The 16,858-nt window shown below is 36.8% G+C and overlaps 2 protein-coding genes across 2 annotated transcripts; both read left to right on the top strand.

Moving 5' to 3' along the window:
• The first annotated feature begins 1,594 nt into the window (after positions 1–1,594).
• RSW3 (Glycosyl hydrolases family 31 protein) lies at positions 1,595–7,479 on the top strand. The gene is made up of 6 exons (XM_086648139.1): positions 1,595–3,447; positions 5,094–5,367; positions 5,464–5,599; positions 5,847–6,057; positions 6,177–6,383; positions 6,877–7,479. Exons 1-6 carry the CDS (start codon positions 1,825–1,827, stop codon positions 7,243–7,245), a joined length of 2,820 nt encoding a protein of 939 aa, XP_086504265.1. The 5' UTR covers positions 1,595–1,824; the 3' UTR covers positions 7,246–7,479.
• A 6,650-nt stretch (positions 7,480–14,129) lies between these two features.
• LOC147532221 (Protein kinase superfamily protein) lies at positions 14,130–16,728 on the top strand. The gene has a single exon (XM_086649017.1). It carries the CDS (start codon positions 14,438–14,440, stop codon positions 16,415–16,417), a length of 1,980 nt encoding a protein of 659 aa, XP_086505143.1. The 5' UTR covers positions 14,130–14,437; the 3' UTR covers positions 16,418–16,728.
• The last annotated feature ends 130 nt before the right edge of the window (positions 16,729–16,858 follow it).

Below are 16,858 nucleotides of genomic sequence, written 5' to 3' on the forward strand. Positions count from 1 at the left end.
TTTTTTTAGAGAGACCTACCTCCGGCGAAGGGGTTTTCCTTCGCCGGAGTGTTTAGAGAGAGAGGATAGAAGAACAAAAAATTATTTTTATTTTAGAGAGAGAGAGAGGAGAAAGGGAAAAAATATATATATATTTTTATGTTTGAAGGTCGCCGTCTGGAAAATTGGTCGGGCGGCGACCTTCGCCGGTGAAGAAAATGAGGTGGCGAAAAGATGAGGTGGCAGAGAAAATGAGAGGAAGAGGGAGAAAAGGAGAGGAAGATGAAGATGGTGACTGAAACTTGTTCTATGAGTCGATGAGAATCAACTACAGTATTTAACTATCGCCAGTGAAGACGAGAGAAAGGAAGAGAGAGAAATGAGAGGAAGAGAGAGAACAAGAGATAGGAAGATGAGATAGAAATTTTTTAGAGAGACCTACCTCCGGCGAAGGAAAACCCCTTCGCCGGAGTGTTTAGAGAGAGAGAGGATAGGAGAACAATTTTTTTTTTTTTAGAGAGAGAGAGGAGAAAGTGAAAAAATATTATTTTATTTTTTTTATGTTTGAAGGTCGCCGTCCGGAAAATTGGTCGGGCGGCGACCTTCGCCGGTGAAGACGATGATGTGGCGAAAAGATGAGGTGGCAGAGGGAGGTGATGAGATGGAGGAGAGAGAGAGATGATGACTAGTTAACGGAGTTATAACGGTAACTGGAAAAATGGTCCATCTGGGTATTTTTTATAAAGTAGGGAGCTAGGCAGGAAGCTGGTCATAAAGTTGGGGGCTATTTGGAAAATAACCCAATTTTATATCTAGAAAAATTAGGCCAGCGCTTTGGGGAAAGTTAGTAGTTTCCGGGGTGTGAAGACTTGGTCAAAAATTGGTCAACTTTGTTTGACAATTTTATTTAGGGGAAAAGCAAAATAGCTTCTCCACCTCACCTCTCTCTCTCTCCACCTCAGCTCTCCCTCTCTCCACCTCACTTCTCTCCCTCCACCTCATCTTCTCTCTCTGCATCATCTTCTCTCTCTTCTCCGATAGGTCGCCGGCCGGAAAATTTTCCGGCCGGCGACCATGAAAAAAAAAAAAATATTTTTTCACTCACTCTCTCTTTCTCTAGAAACTCCGGCGAAGGGGTTTCCCTTCGCCGGAGTTCCGGACTGTTGAAGAACAGACCGGAACTGGTCTGTTCTTCAACAGACCGGATCTGGCCTGTTGAAGAGTTCCGGTCTGTTGAAGACTTCAACATACCGGTTCCGGTCTGTTGAAGAACAGACCGATCTGGTATGTTCTTCAACAGGCCAGATCCGGTCTGTTGAAGAACATACCGATCTGGTCTGTTGAACAGACCGGAACTCCGGCGAAGGGAAACCCCTTCGCCGGAGTTTCTAGAGAGAGGGAGAGAGTGAGTGGAAAAAAAAAAATTTCATGGTCGCCGGCCGGAAAATTTTCCGGCCGGCGACCTATCGGAGAAGAGAGAGAGAAGATGAGGTGAAGGGAGGTGAGGTGTGGTGGAGGGAGGTGAGGGGGAGAGTTTTTTGTTTTGAACCATATTCCCCATAAAATATGTTTCCCCGAAAACTTTTCAAAATTTTGCATATTCCCTTTAAAATTTCACACCCCGGAAACTATTTAGCTTTCCCTAAAGCGCTGGCCAAAAGTTATCTTGTTCCCCACAGGGGGCGCCCACGTAAAAATCATAGCAAAATACAGAAAGGGAGAAATCGAAGTGCTTCTTCATCCATCTTCATTTCTCATTAATAAGCTCTTCTATCCGACGATGAAATACTGATGCTAGGTTAAAACCAACAACAGATCTGATACTCCGTTAATTAAACAGTTAAGATGATCAGAAGAAAAATTGCACTTGTTCTTCTTTTACTCTCTCTTCTTCAACTATTAACCTCAGTTTCATCATGGAAAAAAGATGAATTTCGAAACTGTAATCAAACTCCTTTTTGTAAACGAGCTAGATCGAGAAAACCTGGATCATCTTCTCTTATAGCTACTGATGTTTCAATTAACGACGGAGATCTTACCGCCAAACTGGTCCCAAAGATCAAAGAAGAAATCATCACTGAAGGAGGAGAGAGTGAAGAAGGTAATAATCCACAAGAAGAACCTGTTAGTTCTAAACCTTTGATTCTTAGGTTATCTATTTATCAGAATGGAATTGTTAGGGTTAAGATTGATGAAGATCCAAGTTTAGATCCACCTAAGAAGAGATTTGAAGTTCCTGATGTGATTGTTCCTGAGTTAAACGATAAGAAACTTTGGTTACAGAAGATTTTGAAAACTGAGGTTATTAATGGTGATTCATCTCCTTCTTCGATTGTTTATCTTTCTGATGATCATGAAGTTGTTCTTCGTCACGATCCGTTTGAGGTTTATGTTCGTAAGAAAGGAGGTGATCGAGTTTTGTCAATGAATTCACATGGATTGTTTGATTTTGAGCAATTGAGGAGTAAGAAAGAAGGGGATAATTGGGAAGAAAACTTTAGAAGTCATACAGATTCAAGACCGTACGGTCCTCAATCGATCAGTTTTGATGTTTCATTTTATGGAGCTGATTTTGTTTATGGAATCCCTGAACATGCAACTTCTCTTGCTTTAAAACCAACTAAAGGACCTGAAACTGAATTTTCAGAACCTTATCGTCTTTTTAACCTAGATGTATTTGAGTATGTACATGATTCTCCATTTGGGATTTATGGGTCGATTCCGTTCATGCTTTCTCATGGTAAAGATCATGGAACATTAGGGTTTTTTTGGTTGAATGCTGCTGAGATGCAAATTGATGTTCTTGCTTCTGGTTGGGATGCTGAATCTGGGATTTCTCTTCCTTCTTCACAAGGACGGATTGATACCCTTTGGATGGCTGAAGCTGGTATTGTTGATACATTCTTTTTTGTTGGTCCTGATCCAAAAGATGTTATGAAACAATATGCTAGTGTTACTGGAACATCTGCTATGCCTCAGCATTTCGCTACTGCTTATCACCAATGTAGATGGAATTATAGGGATGAAGAAGATGTTGAGAATGTCGATACCAAGTTTGACGAATTCGATATTCCTTACGATGTTCTTTGGCTTGATATTGAACACACGGATGGGAAGAAGTATTTTACTTGGGATAATGTTCTTTTCCCCCATCCTGAAGAAATGCAGAACAAATTGGCTGCTAAGGGTAGGCATATGGTTACTATTGTTGATCCTCATATGAAAAGAGATGATTCCTATCCTTTGCACAAAGAGGCAACTGCAAATGGGTATTACGTGAAGGATTCCTCGGGTCGGGATTATGATGGTTGGTGCTGGCCTGGTTCGTCGTCGTACACTGACATGTTGAGTCCGGAGATCAGGTCTTGGTGGGCTGAGAAGTTCTCTTTGCAAAATTATGTTGGATCAACTCCTTCCTTGTATATATGGAACGACATGAATGAACCTTCTGTCTTCAATGGTCCCGAGGTATGCTGCCTAATCTTGGCTCTGTGTTTTGTCTTATTCCGTTTCCTGATGACATATATCGACCTTGTTTTGTTGTTAGCAGTGAGAGACATCTCAGTAATTAAAAATGGAAAGAATTAAAAAAATTTGGTAGTGTTATATCGAACACCTGGGATCTCTAGGAAAATACAAACTATGAACTTTGTATGAGTAGTTTTATATTCAGTAGAGCGTGAGTGATCCACAAACCCAATTGTATTGTTATATGCTTTTACTTGCGTTCTAGTAATCTGCGAAAGTTATTATCAACTATAAACAATTAAACATTATCAACTATAAACAGCGTAAGCAATCAAAGATCACTTAGTTGCTTTAATGAATTTACTTTATCAATGAAAATATAAGAGTTACTGAGTTAGTGCAAACTAGAATTACAGACCAATGGAGTTACAACATGGGACTGAGAGTCTATTTAAGACTACGCCAAATATGAAATATTTGTACACCAATATTAATGTATGATAGTTGACCTGTTAAAATACCATCTGCCCGAAAATCGTAGATGATTCTGGGTTCTCTTCTAATTTGATTGTCATCCTTACTTTATTACATATTGTAACTTCTCATTAATTGCCTAAGCTTTTAGATTAAACTAGGTTTTAACAGTATATGGACTAAAAGTCCCTACTCTCTAGAGCTAGTAATTTCAATATTTAGTGTATTTTCTAGTGAGAATGTCATTGGAGTATACCATGTTACTAGCGGGAGTTTAAGAATCTGTCGACATGGCATCGAAACTAAAGCTTTCTAAAGTTTTCGGTTCAAATATCAGTGTGACATTGAGGGAGAGTTTTGGTAAAATATACATATACTCCACCTAATTATTAGAAGCTTAGAAGTTAGAAGAAGGGAGTTTTTTTTAAGAAAAGAAAAAGAAGTGAAGTAGATATTTTCCTCCAATTGCTTTAACTAGTTGTTGATAACCAAGACGAATGGAGTGGAGAAAAAAAATGTAGGACTATAGGAAGGCATGCAATGAGCTCTATTGGCTTAAAGCACAATGTCAACTGTTTTCTTCTAGTTGCAGTCATCAGTGGTGTCAAAACCAAGAACAAATATCACATATTAGTCACCGAAGAAACAATTTACCACCTAAGGCTTTTTTTAGGAAGAGCGGCTTCCTCCTTATTCCTTAACTTTAATGGTACATCTGTTCAAGTTCTCAGAAGTCAGATCTACCTAAAAGCGGGCTGCTGACTTGCTAACATATTGTGAGGCCATGTGACAGCCTGGCCAGCTCACCTAAGTGTCGCAGTTGCTAGATAATAGGTGCCCCATAAATTTTCTCACTCAAATCCTACTTTATACAAATTATATTTTAAGGAAAATATTGATTCACTTGCGTACTCTCCTTTCCTGTATCGGTCTCTATGGAACTCTTCCTGCAGAAAATATGGAATTTTATTGAAGCGAGTCAACCTCCTGTAGAAGCCACTTAATTGCTTGCTGCATTGTCTTTTGCACACAAAAGAGAAAAAAAAAAGACTATGTGGAGGTGTTTGAAGTGTATATGCTTAGAAACAAAAGTAGGGAACTTTTTCAAAAGTAAAAAAAGGTATTAATAGCCTTAATCTGATGAAGTTGTATGATTATGTGTCTTCAACCAGGTAACCATGCCTAGGGATGCTATACATTATGGAGGTGTAGAACACAGAGAGGTACATAATGCCTATGGCTACTACTTCCACATGGCTACAGCTGATGGGCTTTTAAAGCGTGGAAATGGAAATGACAGGCCATTTGTTTTGTCAAGAGCATTCTTTCCTGGAAGCCAGAGGATTGGAGCCGTTTGGACTGGAGATAACACAGCAGACTGGGATCATCTCAGAGTCTCAGTCCCAATGGTTTTGACTCTTGGTCTAACTGGGATGTCATTCTCCGGTGAGCAGGATCGTTGATTTAATCAAGCAGTTAATTATCTGTCTCACATTCTCTTGACCCAGAATCTTTTGTTGTTGATTCTCTATGTATATGCAGGTGCGGATGTTGGTGGGTTTTTTGGCAACCCTGAGCCTGAATTGTTAGTTCGGTGGTACCAGCTAGGTGCCTACTATCCTTTTTTCAGAGGTCATGCTCATCATGATACCAAGAGAAGGGAGCCATGGTTATTTGGGTAATATACTGAGCCTTTTGGTTTGCTTAATATTGTTGAGAAACTATCCATATGTTGCAAATTGAGATCTTAAACAAATACTTTGAATGTCTATTTTATGCATACATGATACTAAATTAGATTATCAGCAGTTGTAATATTACTCCTGGACACTACATACTCTCTGTATGCATCATAGAATTTATCCATTGTTCGCAAATTGAGATCTTAAACCAATACTTTGACCTCATACAATGTGATTGTGTAGGGAGAGGAATACAGAATTGATGAGGGATGCCATCCACATGCGCTATATGTTGCTACCATATTTCTATACTTTGTTTAGAGAAGCAAACACAACCGGTGTTCCAGTTGTTCGTCCACTATGGATGGAGTTCCCTTCAGATGAAGCTACTTTCAGCAACGATGAGGCATTCATGGTAGGGAACTCCCTTCTAGTTCAAGGTATCTACACTGAGGTAAGGTTTTCTGTTACTTATTTCCTCACTTTCGTTTTTTTCTTGTTGGTGATGATTTTCAACATACATGAGTGACCTAAACGGCTAAACCTTGTACTTTTTTTCAACCTTTGGAGCAGAAAGCCAAACATGTATCAGTGTATTTGCCTCGAGGTCAGTCATGGTATGACCTAAGAACTGGAGTTGCATATGCTGGAGGAGTAACCCACAAGTTAGAGGCTTCCGAAGATAGCATTCCTGCTTTTCAGAAGGCAGGCACTATCGTACCAAGGAAGGACAGATATCGCAGGAGTTCTACTCAGATGGCCAACGACCCATACACCCTGGTACGACTTTTGTGCTGATAGATGCATTTTCCTTTATAAAAAATTGTGATGCATTTTTCAGACTTCCTTTATCCCATGTTCTAACACTAAGGTGGCGTTTGTCTGAATTTGACTTGTCCGAATTTGTCTAATTTGAATCTTAATTGTCTGACTTTAATGGATCCAAAAGCCCAAATCAGCCATTCTCACTAGTTAGACATCAAAAGTCAAAAAAATCATTCTGAAATTTGAAATGAGTCAATTCGAACCTCGAATCAGATTTCAGGTCTGACTTGGAGAAAAACAAATTGTCACAAAAGTTTTACCGTGGAGGTTGTCGAATAGTAACCTTTCTTGTACTTGGCAACTATTTCTTGAATCTTGCTAAAAAAATTTATTTGGTTCTTCCTTCATGAGTAATTTCTAGTTCAATAGAACTTGGATTCCTAGCATAGTTAGAGCATTTCATCTCTCTCTCTCTCTCTGACATTTCCGAGTATACATGTTTCTTCAGGTGATTGCTCTGAACAGTTCTCAAGCGGCCGAAGGCGAACTTTACATTGATGATGGCAAGACTTTGGATTTTCTGCACGGAGCCTACATTCATCGCCGATTTATATTCTCTGATGGTAAACTTACATCTTCAAATCTAGCAACCTCTAAAACAGGCAGCAAAAGTTTCTCTTCAGACTGTGTCATTGAGAGGATTATACTACTAGGGCTCTCAGGGGCGAAAATCGCTCAGATAGAACCTTCAAATCAAAGAGCCGGCATTGAACCTGGCCCTCTCAGGCTACAAGGGGGAAGAAATAGTCCAACTGTTCTAACTATCCGGAAACCCAATGTCCCAATTTCGGATGATTGGACAATAAAGGTTGTGTAACCCTAATTGATGATAGATTATTAGAAAGAGCAGGTGAGTTTCAAATAATTTTGTTAGAGTTGCAACATTAGATTTTAACCTTTTGATGACCCTCCATTTAAGTTGAGAGATTTATCCTCTACTTAGGAGGTGTTGTTTATTTTCTTATTGTCTGAATTTTAATGTCTTTTATTGTAATTTTCATCTAAATTACTCCAAAATATCTATTCTAGTGAATCACTTCTTTAGATTTTTTTTAATACTTGCAAAGAATTATGGTAAAATGTTTATGAATAGTATAAGACATTTTTAGTGAACAAATTTTAAAAATATTTGCTAAGAATTATAGTTAGCTAATTTTTAGAAACCGTATGGCTTGCTTCAACCACCTTCCACTCTGCTCTAGTGGCTGGACACTTGCTCCGGAATCAAGATTTCGTTTCTCTGTCGAAGCAGAAATTCATGATTTATGGAACAAGGGTCTTACTTTCTCAGTTAACTCAAACTATTGTCTCTTGGGGGTTTTGGTTTTCATTCAAGAACTAATAAGATTCTGTCTGAAGTTAAGGTTTATACAACAGGAAGTGGGCCGTGGAGAGATCGTTCCTTACCATATACGTTTTTTATATCGATCTTCTCAAGCATTGTTTAATGGAATACTTCATTTGCATGATTGTGTATCGACTTTCTGAAGCATTGGTTAATGGACTACTTTATTTGAATGGTTGTTTTTCTGAAATATCCAAAGATTTGGTTATAGCGCTTATTCTAAGATTAAATTTGAGAACCACCTAAACCTAGTTTGGTGAAAACTTGGCAGTAAGTAATAGTTTTTGAGTGTTAAAGATGTATGTTTTTTGATTGTTTACTTTCTTTCTCGTAATGAAATATAGGCAATGAATGTATATGATGTGAAAGAGTCTTGGGGTAAAAAATTCACCATAAATTCATTGGTTTTAGAAGGATTAAAGTAGGGAGAATTTGACATACACCCCAACTATTATATGAATATTAGGACTACACCCCATTTTTTGAAAACTTTTGATACATACACCGTCAATTCAGAGTTAAGTTGGCCGTGTGCGAAACACACGCGCCAATCATGACGATTTTACCCTTTTGTAGTTGTTAAAATATTTTGACATACCCACTATTATATGAATTCTTGGACTACACCCCATTTTTTGAAAAAACAAAATTTTTCAATTTGCCCTCCAGCGATCATCTTTTACCTTTCGTCTTATAAACTTATTTATCTTTTTTTTGTTTTTTTTAAACCAAGTGAAACCATTTTCATTCATAACTGATAAAATCACCAATGTTACATGGATGATAATTCTTATTTCTCTCCTCTGAAAAATTTATGAGAGTTACATAGCTCTAAATGTAAAGTGCCTCATGAAGAGAAAGAAATTGACTAGACACCGACTCAATAAATTGATCTTAAAGGTCGAAAGATGAAAGGATCCTAAAGATCACGGATTAAAAGACCCTAAAGGTCAACAAACATGAAAATAACCAAACAATAATAAAATTACATCAACTAATAAGTAATTAAACTTATTTATCTTAGACAAACTAAAAGATCAAAGCGAAAGAACTATTTGGGATATCAAACTATAGAAAAGATGGGAGGAACTATTTCGGATATCAAGCGAAAGAACTTATTTATCTTATATGTCAAATTCTCCGTTTCTCATTGCTCCCAGAAAATTGTTCTTTCTTCTCTATAAAGACAGGAACAACCGAAACCCTTTTCGTGATTGTATGTTTCTATCTCTAAAGGAAGGAACATCAGAAACCCATTTGGTGATTTAAAAATTTTGGTTTTCTTTTAAAGAATACCATCAATGGCAGAAGAAGGAAGGTATGTCAGTCATCAGTAGGTTTTTTTGTTGTTGAGTATTTCATCAATGGCAGAAGAAGGAAGGTATGTCAGTCATCAGTAAGTTAATTCCTAACTTTTTTAGTTGTTCTTATTAGAATTTTCATGAAACCCATTCTAGTACAATCCACCAAACAATTAAAACAACCACCAAGAAATGGTGCATCTACCTCCCATCTTTTCTATAGTTTGATATCCCAAATAGTTCTTTCGTTTTGATCTTTTAGCTTGTCTAAGATAAATAAGTTTATAAGACAAGATGGAAAAGATGACCGTTGAAGGGCAAATTGGAGAATTTTGTTTTTTTCAAAAAATGGGGGTGTAATCCAAAAATTCATATAATAGTGGGGGTGTATGTCAAAATCTCTCAAAATATTTTAACAACTACAAAAGGGTAAAATTATCATGGTTGGCGCGTGTGTTTCGCACACACCCAACTTAACTCTGAGTTGACGGTTTCCGTCCACGTGGGGGTATATATCAAAAATTTTCAAAAAGTGGGGGTGTAGTCCTAATATTCATATAATAGTTGGGGTGTATGTCAAATTCTCCCCATTAAAGTACTATAATACAACCTCAATATGGAATCTTCAACATGGATTCTTTCCCATTGTTATAACCCTAGTTTTACTAGAGGGTGCTTCTAAAGGTACCGGACCAAAAGGCTGTTAGCATCCAAAAAATTTATTGACTTGGATCAATGTCCATTGACCCGAGGTCTCTATAAGCACCGGTTTTTAATGTGGGTGACGTTCACCTTCGTTTGCTTTTTCCATCTTCTTCCAAAATAAAGGATCCCAGTTCATTTTTCTTCCAAACAAAATTCTAGAAAAGAGTGCAACATTCTCCGGCGACGACACCAACACCTACTGACGACCATTCTTTTATTCGGAACCATCAATCCCTATTTCCATATTTTGTTTTGATATTGTTCCTTCAGTGCCAAGTCTTTTATTTCTTGTAAATGTTTCTAGTATAGACAGGGTATTCCAGTGTGATTGCTCCCCTTGGTAGGTGTATGAGGAAGCCGCGAAGGAAGTTGCTCCTTCTGTCGTCAATGGGGTTAACTGTGAGTATATCTTTTTCATCTTTTACTTGTGTTTGTTGAGCTTCCTTATGTGTTCTATTGAAAATTGAAAGATTCCATGAACCAATCATTTCATCAGCAAGCATCTTTGCATGACTGAAGTCATTAGGCTGTTGCAGATATGTATGACTATATCCAGAGGTATTAATGAAAATGCTTACTTTTTCAATAAATTTTCTTTTGTTTTCTTTAACGGTTTCATTCCCATTAAAATAGTAAGTGGGTTTTCTACTTGTAGCACACCGAAAGAGAATACATTTTGAAATTTTCCGCAATGGAGATCAACAATGAAGCTGTCAGAGACCTATTAAGCTCCAGCACTTCTCCCCTTAGGATGTTTGATGATCCAGAGGTCAGGGTTTTTGAAAAGAATTATAAAAATTAAGGTTTTTGAACCAACCTTTAAAGAGCAATTGAAGCTTGATTTCAACTTCGTCTCCACCAAATGATGTTTGATTCTAACACTTAGAGAGTGAAAGGACTTATTCCCAGTTAAATTTGATAGATTCGTGAGATTATGAGCAATTTGGTGAGTAGAGTTCGGTTAGCTTAGAGAAAAGTTTGAAATTGAGATTTCTGGTTGGTTTTGTGAGAGATGGATGGAGGAGTTAAGGTTAACTGAGAAGGGACCGGTGCCTACATAGTTGGTTGGTGCTAATAGAGAAATGAGCGGTTGGGCCTGGTGCTAATAGAGATGGATACTAACAGCCTTTTGGCCATGTGCCTTTAGAAGCACCCTTAGGTAGGTAGGGTAATTTGTTCTTTTCCATGTTAGATCTGATTTACCTCATCTAAGTAATTGATTTTAGATTAGAAAAGTCATATTCTACCAGAGAGACTCTCGATCCTACCCTCGATCCTTTAAGTTTATGGTCTTGAAATCAAATAAAATAGATAAGCTGGCTAGGGTCCGATTCCAAGTTCTAGTAAAGGGTGCTTCTAAAGAACAAATTACACTACCTACCTAAGGGTGCTTCTTGATTTATTATCTAATTATGGAATTTATAAAGATTTAAAGAGGGATGTCTTTTGGTTGTGGGGTTCATTTGAACCAGCCAATTAGGCTGATAACTCTGGTGTTCCCAGGAAGGGCGCTTCTGGATGCACCCGGCCAAACTGCTGTTAGTAGGTAACTCTGTAAGCACCGGCCTCAACAACAAGTTTATTGCGTCCCAAAATTTGTGAGTACCCGGCGCCCTAACACCCACTTTAAATGCCATAACCACTTGCTTTTGTTCTCATGAGATCTGCATTTGACATTTTGGATCGATTCAAACATATCACCACCCACCAATTCTACACCAGGAATCTCCTGTGCTTATGCAACAACGTAAGGCAAAGCGGAAAAAAAAAAAAAAAAACATTTTACCTCTAGAAAAGCTTTAACAACATAATTAATGGCAGATCCCGTACCACCTCCAATATTAACTAATTTCATAATCCCTTTTAAAATCTTCTCACAACCATGAAGAAAATCCAGGCATTACCATTCTTGTATCACAAGCCATTCCATCATTAATCAATTCATTTACTTGTGGTACTTCTTCTGCTAATTCCCACATTGTTTTCCCATGTAATTTCACAAATGCTGTTTGAGAATCTATGGGACAAGAAATATAGGTTTTCCCATGTAATTCCCACGTTAGATGTCCTAACCGTAGAGATTGTTCGTAGTAGTGCACTCTTACCTAGAGTTTTGTTTTGGAAGAAGGAGATAGAAGAAAATGAAAGTGAACTTCACTCAAGTTAGTTGATCGGGTGCTTATAGAGATCTCGGGTTAATGGTCATTGACCCGAGTCAATGAGATGGCCGCCCAGAACCCGCTTACAATCATTTAGCCTGGTGCCTATAGAAGCACCTTCCGAGAAAAAAAAAACAAAGATAAGGCAAATGTCACGCAAGGTTGGTCAAATTTGTTTAAGTAATAGCACGTGCTTAATTGTAATTGCTATATACATATATATTGATATGTATATAATTTGTTCGCCATATATTTTCTTTTCAAGCCGATTTCTTTTATGGAGAGGCCTCAACTTTTGGAAAGATATCATTATTTAACTTTTAAAATAAAGTCTATTAGACTTGTCTTCTTCCAGGATATTAGTAGATGATTCCGTCTTAAATTCAATTCAAGTGATTTCCAAGTATGATGCCTGTGTGAGCTAACCTATCAAAATATCAGTCCCTCTACTAGTTTCTCTCTTGATGGTTCAATTTTGTTAAAAGATTCTTTTAGCTAGAAGATGTTCCTCGTGTGTAAAGAAATCACAAATGTAAGATCAATTTTAAATGTCTGGTTAGTTGGTTGTGTATCTACACTGAAATTCTAGGATCACTGATCCGATCATTTATCACTTTATGCTAAAAGCTATAAATAAATTAAATGTAAGAAGAGATTTTCATGCCCACAAAATAATCCATGGGACTTATAACTATTTATGTATTTATTCAACAGGAAATTGGGCCGGAGGCCCAATTTCTAGTATTTTTTTGTTAAAAAGACAACCCATCTTTTTAACTAGCTAGGCCCCAAGTAAGTTATAAAAATAGGCTTGAAGGACATTTTTAAAGGCACCAACTTTTTAAGAGTCAAAAATACCCTTCATTCAATTGGAAATACCTAGTAATAATCTAACTAATAAATCAGGAATTTGAGTTTTTCTCATGACCGAACCGAGTTGGATTGTCGACGCCGAATAATAATTTTGGGGTTTGAATCGATTTTGGTTATAAGATAGGTTGATGTTTTTAGGTTTTGGTGATTTAATCTATTTGCTTGTTGTTTGAAGAGGCTTTTAAGGGGTTTGATTTAGTTTTTGGTTCTAAATTCTAGAGAGAGAAAGTTTTATATACTTTCAATGGAAGGAGAAATTGATAGTGTTTCAAGGTATAATTCAACTTCTTCATTGCTTTATTTTCATTGAGTTATGAATCGAATGACAATTTGTTAGTTTTGATGTTTATGTTCAAACTTATTTGTTGGATTTATATGGAAGTTGTGAAAGTATAGTTGATGCAAGCAATGTGTTTGATAAAATGCTTGAAAGAGATGTTGTTGCTTGGAATGCGACGTTAGTTGGTTATACAAGACTTAGATTTGTTGAAATAGCTATAAAGTTGTTAGATGAAATGCTTATGAGAAATATTTTTTCTTGGACAATCATAATTGGTATTTGTGTTCAAATTGAGAATTTCATGAAAGCTTTGGAAGTTTTTCGAAGAAATGTAAAATGATGGTGCTAGAGCTTATAAAATGACTATTATGAATTTGTAGGGGTTTTAGCTAGTTTTTCGATACAACATTCTATTAGACAAAATATAATAATTTGTAACAAATTTCATGTTAAATCAATTCAAAAACTAATTTGCAAACCATTTGCATGGCTCTGCAAGGTGTTTGCAAGGCTCTGCAAGGTATTTGCAAAGCTTTGCAAGGCTCTGCAAGGTGTTTGCATGGCTCTGCAAGGTATTTGCAAGGCTCTGCAAGGTATTTGCAAAGCTTTGCAAGGCTCTGCAAGGTGTTCGCAAGGTTGTGCAAGGTGTTTGCAAAAGTCATGCAAGGTGTTCGCAAGGCTCTGCAAAGTTTTTGCAAGGCTCTGCAAGGTGTTCGCAAGGCTCTGCAATTTGTTTGCAAGGCTATCCAAGGTGTTTGCAAAAACCATGTAAGGTGTTTGCAAGGCTCTGCAAGGTGTTTGCAAGGCTTTGCAAGACAGTGCAAGGTGTTTGCAAGGCAGTGCAAGGTGTTTGCAAGGTATTTTCTTAGACTAGGGTTAGGTTGGTCTTTAGACTGAAATTGAAAATTACATAATTGCCATCAGGAAGGTGAAGCCTAAAAAACTTTGATGAATCTTTTTTAACCAAAGTCATAATTTCTTAGGGAGTTTTGGCCAAATTCCAACCTTCACACTCTTCAACAAAAAAAAAAAAAAAAATCCATACTTACCATATTAAATGTATATTAAAAGAAAACAAAGGTTAGATTGAAGTGACTGTCAACTGTCTAACTGTCTGTCAAGTATACTATCACATGTTCTATTTCATACCTCAATTGGCACAATTTCTTTTTTACCACCAACTACACAAAAGTCATAGCCATCACAAGCTTCATCTCCTTCTGTGAACCATCCTCCAACTCCACCCACCCTCTATCAAAATTCCAAGGGAGAAAGAAAAAAACATAACCAACCCCAAATGACAGATTGAGTTAGAGAGAGAGAGAAAGATAGAGTGAGAAAGAAACATGGGTCCTCTCTCAATTCTCTTTCTTCCTCTATTATCATCACTAATTATGATTCCAACAGTTTCTTCATCCACCAATAATTCTTCATGTCCAATTGATATGACCTATATTCAGAAAATCCCATGGGATACAAGTGCTTGTCAGAATTTCAATCAAAATCCAAACAATTCATCATCAAATCAACATTGCTGTCAAACCCTTCTCAGTCTTTTAGGTATAGGTCTTTCTCTTCACTTAAAACAAACTTCTCTCTTCCAACTTCCTGATCTTCAAACTTCTATTTCTTGTATTAATGAATTCCAATCCAAACTTGACTTTCTCTCTTTACCCTCTATTCTTACTTCTTCTTGTTTCAATGATCCTCAAAGATTTGTCATCAAACCTGATGTTTGTGCTGGAATTCAAAATACCCATGATTGGAATAAAACCCTTGGTTCTTCAACTTTACTTGATTCATCTTGTAAATCTGATCTATCTGATCTTACTTCTTGTGATGCTTGTGTTGCTGCTGGTTTTAAAGTTCAATCTAAATTGATTTCAATTGATAGAAATACTTCTCATGCTACTGATTGTTTTTACTTTACTGTTCTTTATGCTGCTGGTATTGTTAATGAATTTGGTCCTGAAAATCAAAATACTGCTACTTGTATATTTGGGTTATCAATTTCTTCGAACCCGAATTCGAATTCGAAAAAGAAAACCCATTCTTCTCTTGCTTTTGCCATGGCTGGTGCTTCTGTTGGTGTTCTATTAGTGTTATGTATGTTAGGTTTGTATATCTGGTGCCACCCAAAGAAGAAGAACAACAACATTAGAAGTAGTACTAATTTTGGTTTTAGTGAAGATTTGGGTTCTGAAGAAAGAAGTTCAAAGTTAAGATTAAGACCAAATACTGGATCAATTTGGTTTAAAATACAAGATCTTGAGAAAGCAACTGATAATTTTTCTCAAAGAAATTTCATTGGAAGAGGTGGGTTTGGTGTAGTATATAAAGGAACATTATCAGATGGATCTCAAGTTGCAGTAAAGAAGATGATAGAATCAGATTTTCAAGGAAATGTTGAATTCTGTAATGAAGTTGAGATTATTAGTAATTTGAAACATCGAAATCTCGTTCCGCTTCGTGGGTGTTGTGTTACTGAAGATGAACATGAGGATGATAATCATGAAGATAGAGGAAGAGAAAGATATCTTGTTTATGAATTCATGCCAAATGGGAACTTAGATGATCATCTTTTCTTGAATGAAAAAAGCAAGAGAACTCCATTAACATGGCCTCAAAGAAAAGGAATAATCCTAGATGTTGCTAAAGGACTAGTTTATCTTCATTATGGAGTAAAACCCGCGATATTTCATCGAGATATCAAAGCTACAAACATACTTTTGGATTTAGATATGAAAGCAAGAGTTGCGGATTTCGGATTAGCAAAACAAAGTAGAGAAGGACAATCTCATCTAACAACAAGAGTTGCAGGTACCCATGGATATTTAGCTCCTGAATATGCACTTTATGGACAATTAACAGAGAAAAGCGATGTTTATAGTTTCGGAGTTGTGATTTTAGAGATAATGAGTGGAAGAAGAGCTTTAGATTTGAATTCAACAGGATCACCAAGAACAATTTTGATTACAGATTGGGCATGGACACAAGTGAAATCAGGTGAAACTGAACAAGTTTTTGATAAATCATTGATGATGAATGATGGAGATGATAGTAATAATAATAATAATAGTAATCCAAAAGGAATAATGGAAAGATTTGTAAGGGTTGGGATATTATGTGCACATGTAATGGTAGCTTTAAGACCTACTATTTTAGATGCACTAAAGATGTTAGAAGGTGATATTGAAGTTCCTATTCTTCCTGATAGACCATTACCTCTCGGACATCGATCTTTTTGTAGCGATGGAAATACTTTTGGTGGGTCATCGACTTCCATGAGCGTACCTCGTTATAATAGTGGAGATATGTTAAGGTAATTAAAGAAGGCTAGTAAGACGATCAAATCGAGATACTATATGAAATCGTTAAGTTCACTATGGTCGGATGCTGTCTCTCACTGCAGATACTAGGGCTCATGTCTATTCCCTGCAGAAATCAGGGTTCGAATCTTGTTGTTTCAAAAGAAAATCGATATTATGAATTAAGTTTGGGATAGGGTAAAACTTGTGTTGTGTGATGATGTTTGATAGATATGTACTTAATGTATTTTCAGTAGCAAATTGAATAGAAATTTAAAGTGGTGATATGTTGATACGAGATTAAATCGATTATTTGATGGTGAAAAAAATATTAAAATGCATTTCAGTGAAAGCTCCCACCAAAATCAAGATTCCTCAATCTAACTCAATGTATTGTGCCACATAGGGTTGTATAACTAACTAGTTCCAGACTCATTTAGAGTTGGACTAATTCCTATT

This window comes from Eschscholzia californica, unplaced genomic scaffold, assembly GCF_041429995.1.
Source record: "Eschscholzia californica isolate CP2 unplaced genomic scaffold, dmEscCali1.0.p SCAF_6, whole genome shotgun sequence".
NCBI classification, from domain to species: Eukaryota; Viridiplantae; Streptophyta; class Magnoliopsida; order Ranunculales; family Papaveraceae; genus Eschscholzia; species Eschscholzia californica.